At 51.4% G+C, this 12,932-nt stretch overlaps 1 protein-coding gene across 2 annotated transcripts in view; it reads right to left on the bottom strand.

Moving 5' to 3' along the window:
• Nucleotides 1–12,932, bottom strand: part of MOCOS (molybdenum cofactor sulfurase) — a 393,375-nt gene that overhangs the window by 271,165 nt on the left and 109,278 nt on the right. For both annotated transcript variants that reach the window (XM_075316537.1, XM_075316536.1), the window contains exon 4: nt 12,269–12,904. In XM_075316537.1, coding sequence (XP_075172652.1) covers nt 12,269–12,904 — 636 coding nt within the window. The remainder of the gene's footprint in view (nt 1–12,268; nt 12,905–12,932) is intronic.

Below are 12,932 nucleotides of genomic sequence, written 5' to 3' on the forward strand. Positions count from 1 at the left end.
CATTAAGTGTCCATTGTCAGGAAGTGGGTGTATTATAGTATAGCCCTTTGGCAGGGCAGCCAAAAATTGGGAGGCTCCACGTTGTCCCTGGATAGAGACGTGCATGAGGGCCTCAAAACATTGTTCCCATTGCAAAGGAGCGGGTCTCCTGTCGTTGTAATGTCCATTCTGCAAAGAATGGGCGAAAAAATTTACCACTGGGGGTATACCTGAAACAAAGGCCTAACTTTTGTAACGGTCATCATGGTGGCGCATGAGGAGAAGGAGGAGCAGTCCAGCGATTATCCAAAGTCCAGAAGTGTGTACCCATGGGTGACTGGAGGTACATGGCAAATTCCCGTTACAAACTTTAAATTCCGCTCTCATTTGCTGGTGGTGTGGTGAAGTCTGGCCCAATCCAACCCTTGTTCATCTTGATCAGAGTCAGCCTATCAGCATTTTCAGTTGACAGGCGTGTGCGTTTATCTGTAATGATTCCACCTGCGGCACTAAAAACACGCTCTGACAAAACGCTAGCGGCAGGGCAGGCCAGGACTTCCAAGGCGTAGAGAGCCAATTCATGCCACGTGTCCACCTTGGATACCCAATAATTGTAAGGCACAGAGGAATGTTGGAGTACAGTTGTTCGATCTGCAAGGTACTCCTTGAGCATCTGGGCAAACTTAGGATTTCTTGTGGCACTACCCCGCACCTCAGGGGCTGTGGTACGTGAGGGGCTGAGAAAACTGTCCCACATCTTAAAGACTGTTCCCCTACCTCTGGCGGATTGGACTTGTGCCTCTCTCGGCTGTACGCCTTGGTTGTCCACTGATTCCTGACCTATGCCGCTAGCGTTTTGTGAGGGGAATGCTTTGCCTACTTCCGTGACTATGGCCTTCCGGAACTGCTGTATTTTGGTTGACCTCTCCGCCTCGGGAATAAGAGACATAAAGTTCTCCTTGTAGCGTGGGTCTAACAGTGTTACCAACCAGTAATGATTGTCAGCCAAGATGTTCTTAACGCGAGGGTCACGAGACAGGCAGCTTACCATAAAGTCAGCCATGTGCGCCAGACTCTTAACAGCCAGGACTTCAGTAGCCTGACCAACACGATGACTGAACATGCTGTCCTCCTCCTCCTCCACCTCCTCCTCCTCATCTACCCTGTCCTCTGGCCAGCCACGCTGAACCGACGATATGACTGGTGTGCATGTCATATCCTCAATTTGTCCGGAGATTTGCTCCATGTCTTTATCCTCCTCCTCGTCATAGTCCTCCACTGCACGTTGTGATGAGACGAGGCTGGGCTGTGTGTTATCACCCACACCCACTACTGTTTCTTGCTGCAACTCATCGCGCTCCGCCTGCAATGCATCATGTTTGGTTTTGAGCAGAGACCATTTTAGAAGGCAGAGTAGCGGTATGGTGACGCTAATAATGGCGTCATCACCACTCACCATCTTGGTGGAGTCCTCAAAGTTTTGGAGGATGGTACATAGGTCGGACATCCATCTCCACTCCTCAGGTGTTATGTGTGGAGTTTGACCCATTTCCCGACGGCTTAGGTGATGCAGGTACTCAACAACTGCCCTCTTCTGCTCACATATCCTGACCAACATGTGCAGAGTTGAATTCCAACGCGTGGGGACATCACACACCAGTCTGTGAGCCGTAAGATGCAAACGGCGCTGAAAGCCGGCAAGGCCGGCTGAAGCAGTAGGTGACTTTCGAAAATGTGCAGACAGACGGCGAACTTTTACCAGCAGATCAGACAGCTCTGGGTATGACTTTAGAAACCGCTGACCCACGAGGTTGAGCACATGGGCCACGCATGGAACATGTGTCAGCTGGCCTCGCCTCAAAGCCGCCACCAGGTTCCGGCCATTGTCACAGACGACCTTTCCTGGCTTTAGGTTCAGAGGTGTGAGCCAGTGATCTGCCTGCTGTTTCAGAGCTGTCCACACCTCTTCTGCATTGTGGGGTTTGTCACCTATGCAGATTAGCTTCAGCACAGCCTGTTGCCGCTTCGCCGAGGCAGTGCTGCAGTGCTTCCAGCTTGGGACTGGTGTGGAGGGTACAGTGGATGAGGATGCGCAGGAGGAGGAGGAGGCTGAAGAGCATGACATTCCGGAGCTGTAGAGTGTGGGTGAAACACTGACTGAGGTAGGGCCTGCAAACCTTGGTGTGGGAAGGACGTGTTCCGTCCCTCGCTCAGACTGGGTCCCAGCTTTCACAATATTAACCCAGTGTGCCGTCAACGAGATGTAGCGGCCTTGCCCACAAGCACTTGTCCACGTGTCTGTGGTTAGGTGGACTTTGGGTGAAACAGCGTTGTTCAGGGCACGTGTGATGTTTTGTGACACGTGGTTATGCAACGCGGGGACGGCACACCGGGAGAAATAGTGGCGGCTGGGGACCGAGTAACGTGGGACAGCTGCCGCCATCAGGTCGCGGAATGCTTCTGTCTCCACCAGCCTAAAAGGCAACATTTCCAGCGCAAGCAGTCGCGAAATGTTAGCATTTAGAACTGTGGCATGTGGGGTGTTGGCAGTGTATTTGCGCCTGCGTTCAAAGGTTTGCTGAATGGATAACTGAACGCTGCGCTGGGACAAGGACGTGCTTGATGATGGTGTTATTTCTGCGTAGGCAACTGCAGGTGCAGGACCGGAGGAGGCTTGTTCGCAGGCAGCATGGACAGGGGATTGGCTCGCATGCACAACCAGCAAAGACGTAGCAGTGACATCAGCAAGCACTGCTCCTCGACTCTGTTGTACTTCCCACAAAGTCGGGTGCTTGGCTGACATGTGCCTGATCATGCTGGTGGTGGTCAGGCTGCTAGTTTTGGTACCCCTGCTGATGCTGGCACGGCAGGTGTTGCAAATGGCCTTTTTAGAATCATCTGGAGCCAACTTAAAAAACTGCCAGACTCGGGAAGACCTAACATTTGTACAGGCACCTTGTGTCGTGTTGTTGTTCCGGGGAACGGTTGCCTGACTTCTGCCTGGAGCCACCACCCTGCTTCTTACTGCCTGTTGGGATGCTACGCCTCCCTCCCCCTGTGCACTGCTGTCCTCGCTCTGCATATCCTCCTGCCAGGTTGGGTCAGTTACTGGATCATCCACCACGTCGTCTTCCTCTTCCGCACCCTGCTCCTCCTCCTGACTTCCTGACAATTGTGTCTCATCATCGTCCACCCCTTGTTGAGACACGTTGCCAACTTCGTGAGAACGTGGCTGCTCAAATATTTGGCCATCTGTACATACGATCTCCTCATGACCCACTTCAACATTAGCTGGCGAGAGGCCAGAATGTGCGAATGGAAACGTGAACAGCTCTTCCGAGTGTCCAAGTGTGGGATCATTAATGTCCGAGGACGTGTACTCAGCCTTGTGGTAGGAAGGAGGATCAGGTTCTGAAATGTGCGGTGCAGTATCACGGCTACTGACACTTGACCGTGTGGAAGACAGAGTGTTTGTGGTGGTGCCAATCTGACTGGAAGCATTATCCGCTATCCAACTAACAACCTGTTGACACTGGTCTTGGTTCAAGAGCGGTGTACTGCTGCGGTCCCCAAGAATTTGGGACAGGACGTGCGAGCGACTAGATGTGGCCCTTTGTTGTGGCGAAATTAGAGCTTGCCCACGACCTCGGCCTCTGCCTGCACCACCATCACGTCCACTTCCTTGTTCCTTGCCAACGCCCTTGCGCATTTTGCAATGCTGTGCTGACGTGTATTCACTAGACTTGGGCGTTATATCCAAGTTTGTGCAAATCGTGCACCTGTACGCTGCCACCGACAGGCACACTCGTGCGGTTTTTAAATGCAAGCACGGACGCACTAAGAACCTATCAGGTTTTAGGAGCAAAAATTAATGAGAACTCTGACACTATCAGCCACTGCTGACTGACGTGTATTATACACTACACTTGTGCGTTATATAATAGTTTGGTAAAAACGCACACAAGTGCACCTGTACGCTGCCACCGACAGCCACACAGGTGCGGTTTTGCAATGCAAGCACGGACGCACTAAGAACCTAACAGGTTTTAGGAGCAAAAATTAATGAGAACTCTGACACTATCAGCCACTGCTGACTGACGTGTATTATACACTATACTTGTGCGTTATATAATAGTTTGGTAAAAACGCACACTAGTGCACCTGTACGCTGCCACCGACAGGCACACACGTGCGGTTTTTAAATGCAAGCACGGACGCACTAAGAACCTAACAGGTTTTAGGAGCAAAAATTAATGAGAACTCTGACACTATCTGGAATGTTTTAGACTGTGTACACCAGCCCCAGATATGATGAAGGCTGGTATACGGTCACCACTAGGAATGGCTATATACCCTGCCTGCCTGCCTGCCTGTATACTGCTACAATAGTCCTGACAAGGACTCTTCTGGTCACTAGCCTGTATTCCGACCTGGCTATACCCTGCCTGTATACAGCAACAATAGTCCTGAGAAGGACTCTGCTACTGTACTCCGACCTGGCTATACCCTGCCTGCCTGTATACAACTAGAATAGTCCTGAGAAGGACTTTTGGTCACACTGTTTGCAGCCCTGCTACGGAAATAGCTATAAAGGGCCGCAAACCTTTCCCTGAAGCAGCGACACTCTCCCTGCACTGACTGTCTGGATGGCTGTGAGCAGAGCACAGCGCGCCGGCCGGTATAAAGGCTCGGTCACGCTGTGCGGGCCGGCCAATCACTGAAATTCCACAACTAACAGGGCTGTGGCATTGCAGTGGTCTGCCAGCCAATCCCTGCATGAGGGCTGGCTCTCAAAAGAGCGCCAACATGCAGAAATGAAGACCACGAGTACAGCACGAGTATCGCGAGATTACTCGGTCCCCGCCGAGTAGCCCGAGTACAGTGATACTCGTGCGAGTACCGAGTAGTAACAAGCATACTCGCTCATCACTAGTCCTTACTCCTTTTGACTGATCGATTTATTTGGAGAGGGATATTAGGGAAAAGTATTACGGAGAAATGTTAGTGAGCGGGGTGACACATCGAAAACTAATTTGCCTACTTTCATGGTAAGGTATGGTGATTACTTGTAGGGAACAGATAGTACTAGAATTCCCTACTAGAAATCCCTACCTACACAGATACTTTGTGTGCTCTATTACTGGACTGTTTTTTGTTAGTCTATCTACCATATGTATGTCTATATATTGTTAAGTTATTAAATATTTAATAATAAAATTGTGTTTTTATTCCGCAAGCTGGGCCATTTCCTGTAACCCCATATAGATATTGCACACACATTGCTTAAATTCATCTTTTATTATTTTCCTTTACATATTTTTTCAGGTTTTTTACTTTTGCACTTATTTTCACTGTGGGACATCATTTTTTTTTCCAGGAGGTGCAAATTTGGTCCTGAAATCTGGTGCAGATATTTTAGCATCAAATTTGCACCTTCTGGAAGAAAACTGCACTGAAATGGCATCAAAAACATTTTTGTGCCTTATTTTGTCCAGAGATGCAGATTTGGTGCTGACATTTCTACAACATATTCCTGCACGAAATCTACACCTCCTGACAAAAAATTGCATCAAATCCGCATCGTAACGCATACAATCATTGTTTTTAAATATTTATTTACATTTAAAAAAAAGCCACTTGCGGTTATTCTTATTTGATACACAGCCAATGTGAAGCCCCGCAGGTGCTGTGTCGGTGTCGGTGCATTACCTTCAGGGACTCCACGTTGCTGGATCTCCGTCACTGGTAGGAAATCTTCTTGTTTTGATCGTGACACCACTCTCAGTATTGCGGTCAGTGGGGACCGCCACTGCAGGTTAGGGGACGCCTGGGGCTGATGGTGGGTGCAGTCGGATGTAGTAGCCTCCTGAGAGTGAGGCAAGCCCCAGGGCCCGGTGTAGGTTTGTAGTACCACAAGGCGCAGAATGACCACACAGGCCGGAATGTCTTTCAAGGGCTTTACTCACATTTGATGGCAGGGTGAGTAGCCCGGGCGTAGCTGGGATGAACCAGGTGGGAACCAGGTATCCTTCAGGCTGACTTTATGAGGGTGACTACTGACTCGCCTTCCTTAGCCCTTGGTGGTTTGGGGTAACCCCGACTTTGAGTCCCTATGGGGGTCACCCAGGGAAGATGCTCCAAGCCTCTCTCCCCTTCTTGTTTGCCGTGTGCTTGTTCCCCGGACCAGGCCACTCCAGCCTCTTGCCTCCTATGACCTATGGGCCCTCACTGCGGTTACGTGGCTGCGGCTTTTGTAGTGTTGTGGTGTGGGCTTTAAGAGCCCCACACCGGCAGGTTTAGCAGAAGAAAGTTGAATCTATCCCCGCTTCGGGATCTGCCGCCCGGTTGGGCCTGGTGCTCTCTAGCAGTCTCCTTACTTCCCACTCCGTTGCACTCGCTAGCTGAAGCTGGCTTTCAGGCAGCACTCCTAGTTGACCGTTCTCCCCCGTCTGTAGCCACTGCGCGGGCGCTGTTAGACAGCAACAGCCCCACAGGTCTGCTCCTCACTGAGCCCTATGGAGTTCTCTGCTCTAACTGACTCACTGCCCCTCCTCTCCTGTTCTTGCCTACGCCACCTAGCAACCAGACTCTCCACCACACCCCCTGAGAGGAGATGGAGGCTCTACCCCCTCCACTATTCCAGTGAAGGTGAAGGCTTGCCCCCTCCTGGGATCCCCAGGGGTCCTCTCATGGGTACATGTGTGAGACCTGATCACTATGCGCCTGTGTTCCACACCCCAGTCAGCCTTCTGGATTACCTGTATTGTACTGTCCCCAGCATGGGTGCAGTACTCAGTGGTGCCTGACCAGGTCAGGGGCGCCACATTCCCCCTTAGTTATCACCAGCACGTCCTCGGGCTGCAAGACAACATTTTAAAATGCATAAAACATTAAAACATGTAAAACATTTTTAAAACCACCAGATATCAGACATCACCACCCTCCACCCACAAGTCCGTTAACCCACCCAAAACCCTCTCAGGAGGCAGGTCACCGGTCCTGTTGGTAACCAGGTCTGGGCCATCCGTTTCCCCAGACCTTTCCTCCAATCTTCCTCTCCCGTTGGCCGCGACTTCAGCCACTTCTGGCAGGATGTAGAGGCGGCTTTCATGGGCTGGTGGTTTCAGGGTATACCTGGCCTGGTGGATCCGCGCCGTCAGCCTCTTCTGGCAGGATGCAGAGGCGGCCTCCACAGTTGGTGCTGGCCAGGTACCCTCTTTGTGGTGGTGAGCCAAGGCCCCATAAACAGGCGTGCTCTCTGGTCGCAGGTGAGCCAAGGCCCTTTTCTACGGACGGGCCCCCCTGGTTGCAGACGAGCCAAGCCCCTAAACAGGCTGGCCCTGGTGGTGGTGCCACTGGTGTAACTATTTACACTGCGAGAGTTTGTGGCTATAGCAAGTTCATAGCCTTAGAGTTTATTTCTCACAATAGTTTTTGTGGGCGCATTTCTTAAACGTTGCAAACAAAACTTGTCAAAACTGGTCAAAACAGTAACTTCTTACTTTCCTTTACTTTACTCCTCTTTTTCACCAGGGCGTGGGCATGTTGGGCACTGGCACCTGTGACTTTCTTGCTCTCCGTCGTCGTCCGTGGTTGTCTCATCTGTAGGATCTTTGTCTGTGGTTGTTGCATCTGTAGGATCTTTATCTTTCCTTTCTTGGTCTTCGTCTGTTTCTTTTTCTGTATCTGTTTCTTTATCTCTGTCTTTTCTTTCTTGTCTTTCTTGTCTTTCTTGTCTTTCTTGTCTTTCTTGTCTTGGACATGGTGCTACGTCTAAGGCATAGTAGCCCCTTTCTCCTTGATGTAAGGTGAACTGTACTAAGTCCCCAATTTTCAAATTTCTGCCTGAATGTCCTCTGGGCAGGTGGGCTTGAACATCTCTCCGATTTACAAATATGCCCTCTTTTATTCCTTTTACTACAATAAAGCCGTATCCGCTTTTCAAGTTGAAGTCCTCTACTATTCCTCTGTAAAGGGGTCCTCTAGCCTGGGCTTTGGACCTTCTTAGGCACCTTTTCTCCTCCAGGTCTCTGACCGTGACTTCCCTCTGCTCTGGAGACTGCGGTGTTGGAGCAACCTGTGTTCTGCTGCGCCGTGTCTTGCGGGCTGGATTCATGCCTGTGGGCTTCCAGGTGAGGTCTTTAGGTTGATCTTCATCTGCTGACGGTGTCAATTCTTCCTCATCCCAGCGGGAATAGGGCAGCATCTCCGGCTCTGGGTAGGGGTCTGCTGCGGTTGGCGTCGGAGTCAGCCCTTCTGCTTCATGGTCTCCTCTCCCCCTTAGTTCTTCGCTGCACTCTTTTGGTGGCAGTGCTGGGGATGGGCTTTCTTCAGCTGGTCCGGGCGGTGGACTCTCTGGCGCAGCTGCAGGGGTTGCCTGTATTTCCTTGGGGGTATACAGAGGGAGCAGGTACCGATCCACCATCTCTTGTGGGAACTGGGCCTCTAGGTCAGCCTTCAGCTTCCAGTATTCGGGGTCCTCTCCTATCAGGGTCTTCCTAGCAGGGACCTCTCTGGACTGGGGAGCGGTGTCTGCTCTGGCCTTGCAGGCCGGGGAAAATAATGATGCCATCTCTTGGCGGGCCGCGCCCTGCATGGCGGCGGCCTGGTCTTGGCGGGCCGCGCCTGGCACGGCGGCGGCCTGGTCTTGGCGGGCCGCGCCTGGCATGGCGGCGGCCTGGTCTTGGCGGGCCGCGCCTGGCATGGCGGCGGCCTGGTCTTGGCGGGCCGCGCCCGGCATGGCGGCGGCCTGGTCTTGGCGGGCCGCGCCTGGCATGGCGGCGGCCTGGTCTTGGCGGGCCGCGCCCGGCATGGCGGCGGCCTGGTCTTGGCGGGCCGCGCCTGGCATGGCGGCGGCCTGGTCTTGGCGGGCCGCGCCTGGCATGGCGGCGGCCTGGTCTTGGCGGGCCGCGCCCGGCATGGCGGCGGCCTGGATCGGCGTCTCAGCTGCGATGGGATCTGTGCAGGCTGGGCTGGACGTCGCTGCAGCGATCGGAGCTTGGCGGGCCGCACCCGGCGGGGCTGCGGCCTGGTTCAGCATATCACTTGCGGCGCGGACGAGCGTCGCTGCTGCGTTGGGGTCTTGGCGGACCGGGTTTAGCAGGGTGGCAGCCTGAGTCAGCGTCACACCTGCAGCACGGATGAGCACTGCCGTGGTGGTCGGAGCCCTGCGGGACAGGCGGGGCATCGCTGCGGTTGCCTGGATTTGGCGGGCCGCATCTAGCGTGGCTGCGGCCTGGTTCGGTGGCGCCGCGCCGGGCGCCTCTTCCGGGACCGCGGGCGTGGCAGCAGGGGTCGGGGCACTTGTGCTGGCCGGGGCATCACTCGACTCACCCATCTGTGGCAGCATCGGGGTCTGCGTCGTCGCCGCTCGGTCTGACATGCGTCGCGCGGCTCCCTCCTCGTAGGTCCGCACCGCCGCAGCCATCTCCAGGAGCTCCGTGCGTTCTTCCCTAAGCTGTCGCACAATCCCGGCCTCCAGCCGGTCGCAGAAGATGGCAAGCTCTCGGCACCACCAGGCAGCAGTGCCTGGTTCCGGGTATCCGCGTCTGGACTCCATTTTCTCTACCAAGCTGCTGGCTTCTCTTCTGCTGCGCCGTCTCTGGACGCTTCCGCTTTCTTCATCAGCGAGGTCAGGACTCTGCAGGGGATCTCTGGGTAGCCACACCTCTTCGTGGGCGGTAACTTCTTCCAGCGCGGGCTGCTGTTGTTTTTCAGCGCGCTTTTCATGGTGGCAACATGGCGGCGCTTCCAATTTTTCAAGCGGACCGCCTAGGCACATGGTCACCTGTCTGAACAGGTCTAGTCCTTATCCTGTTCGTGACGCCAGAGGTGAAGCCCCGCAGGTGCTGTGTCGGTGTCGGTGCATTACCTTCAGGGACTCCACGTTGCTGGATCTCCGTCACTGGTAGGAAATCTTCTTGTTTTGATCGTGACGCCACTCTCAGTATTGCGGTCAGTGGGGACCGCCACTGCAGGTTAGGGGACGCCTGGGGCTGATGGTGGGTGCAGTCGGATGTAGTAGCCTCCTGAGAGTGAGGCAAGCCCCAGGGCCCGGTGTAGGTTTGTAGTACCACAAGGCGCAGAATGACCACACAGGCCGGAATGTCTTTCAAGGGCTTTACTCACATTTGATGGCAGGGTGAGTAGCCCGGGCGTAGCTGGGATGAACCAGGTGGGAACCAGGTATCCTTCAGGCTGACTTTATGAGGGTGACTACTGACTCGCCTTCCTTAGCCCTTGGTGGTTTGGGGTAACCCCGACTTTGAGTCCCTATGGGGGTCACCCAGGGAAGATGCTCCAAGCCTCTCTCCCCTTCTTGTTTGCCGTGTGCTTGTTCCCCGGACCAGGCCACTCCAGCCTCTTGCCTCCTATGACCTATGGGCCCTCACTGCGGTTACGTGGCTGCGGCTTTTGTAGTGTTGTGGTGTGGGCTTTAAGAGCCCCACACCGGCAGGTTTAGCAGAAGAAAGTTGAATCTATCCCCGCTTCGGGATCTGCCGCCCGGTTGGGCCTGGTGCTCTCTAGCAGTCTCCTTACTTCCCACTCCGTTGCACTCGCTAGCTGAAGCTGGCTTTCAGGCAGCACTCCTAGTTGACCGTTCTCCCCCGTCTGTAGCCACTGCGCGGGCGCTGTTAGACAGCAACAGCCCCACAGGTCTGCTCCTCACTGAGCCCTATGGAGTTCTCTGCTCTAACTGACTCACTGCCCCTCCTCTCCTGTTCTTGCCTACGCCACCTAGCAACCAGACTCTCCACCACACCCCCTGAGAGGAGATGGAGGCTCTACCCCCTCCACTATTCCAGTGAAGGTGAAGGCTTGCCCCCTCCTGGGATCCCCAGGGGTCCTCTCATGGGTACATGTGTGAGACCTGATCACTATGCGCCTGTGTTCCACACCCCAGTCAGCCTTCTGGATTACCTGTATTGTACTGTCCCCAGCATGGGTGCAGTACTCAGTGGTGCCTGACCAGGTCAGGGGCGCCACACCAATATAAGTGCTCGGCTGGGGGCTGCAGCCTGTAGCCACAAGCTACAAACACATTAGGTTATTTTAAGGCCACATTTATCCTAACACTGCTCTTTCATATTTTTTATATATTTACGGACATTTTTTGTACCGGTTGCATAAAATTGATATATATTTATATTTTTATATATATTTATTAACCTTTCAGTGTACATGTAAACGTAGGCATATTTCTTACTAACTTTTTTCTGACTTATGCAATTTTGTCTGTAGTGTATATTGGTTTTGTAAGCACTTGGTAATCCCCTTTTTCAGTTCTACTAGTTGAATATATTCCCTTTCTATTACATAGTTACATAGTTACATAGGTTGAAAAAAGACCTAGGTCCATCTAGTTCAACCTTCCTCCACCAGTTCTACATTTGGTCACTAAGTCATTTATAACCAACAATGATATGTGTACTGAGGAAATCATCCAGCCCTTTTTTAAAAGCTGTTATAGTATCTGCCATTACTACCTCCTGTGGTAGGACATTCCACAGTCTAACTGCTCTAACTGTAAAGAACCCTTTCCTATTTAGCTGTCGGAATTACTTTTCTTCCACTCGCAGTGAGTGCCCCCTGGTCCTTAGTACTGTCTTTGGAAGGAATAAGTCTTGTGCCAGTCCTTTATATTGACCACACATGTATTTATACATATAAATGAGATCTCCTCTGAGACGTCCTTTTTCTAAGCTAAACAAATCTAACTTTTCCAACCTCTCATCATACGGGAGGCCTTCCATTCTTGTATTAGTCTAGTTGCCCACCTTTGAACTGACTCTAATTTCTGAATGTCCTTTTTAAAATATGGAGCCCAAAACTGGATCCCATATTCCAGATGTGGCCTTACAAGTGATTTATAGAGGGGTAACATTACGTTGGGATCACGGGATCTAATCTCTCTTTTTATACACCCTAGAATCTTGTTTGCTTTTGCAGCTGCTGCTTGACATTGAGTGCTGCTGCTCAGCTTATTTGTAATCAGAATACACAAGTCCTTCTCCTGTTCTGTAGTCCCGAGTTTACTTCCATTTAATGTATACGCAGCTATAGGATTACTCCGTCCTAGGTGCATTGCTTTACATTTATCAACACTAAATCTCATTTGCCAAGTATCTGCCCATTCTGACATCTTATCCAGATCTTTTTGTAACAATATACTATATATATATTTATATTTTTCATTTAAAATATGGAATTTTCCAATCAATAAAAATTAAATTTTTTAAGTTGTACATTTAATATATACAGACTGTCATTGCAGAAATTTGTCACTTACCTGTCACTTATTGAGTCTTTAGGAGCATAAAAATCTTCTTTTGCAAGATAAGCTGCTGCAGTTCCGCCACCAAAGTAACTTTTTCTCAGACGATTAGCAATGCGATTAGAAACAATCAAGGCACCCAAGCCAGTTGGGAATCCAAAAATCTTGTAGAATGAAACAGTCACGAAATCTGGTTGGTATTGCGTCAAGTCTAATGGAGACGTGCTGACAAAGGAGGCTGCATCCAAGAGAACACACCAATTGCCTCGAGTCCTAATGGGCAACATTTTCCCAGTCTTGATCTTTTTTATCCATGAAAGAGGATACTTTTTGCCCGAATGATTGCTCAGGGCTGGATAGCAAAAAAGATGGAAGGTGAGGCCATTTTGAAATTGATATGTTCGACCTTCTGACTGCAATAATTCTTCTGGTGTAACTGGAGAAGACGATACATTAAACCTTTTCATCAGTCCCCTAATTCCAACCACTGAAGTGTGATTATCGGTCAGGTAAGCAAAGTGGCTGCCTTCCTGGCTTGAACTGCTGGGAGTCCAGGGAAAGTTGTCTGCCACTAGTTTAAGAGCTGCAGTGCATCCTGATGTGAAGATGACTGTGTAGTCTTCTGAAGATGTATTAAAGTGTTGTAGTATTCTATGGAAAAAATAGAAATATTGAATTT

The sequence above is a fragment of the Anomaloglossus baeobatrachus genome, chromosome 6, assembly GCF_048569485.1.
Source record: "Anomaloglossus baeobatrachus isolate aAnoBae1 chromosome 6, aAnoBae1.hap1, whole genome shotgun sequence".
Classification (NCBI taxonomy): domain Eukaryota; kingdom Metazoa; phylum Chordata; class Amphibia; order Anura; family Aromobatidae; genus Anomaloglossus; species Anomaloglossus baeobatrachus.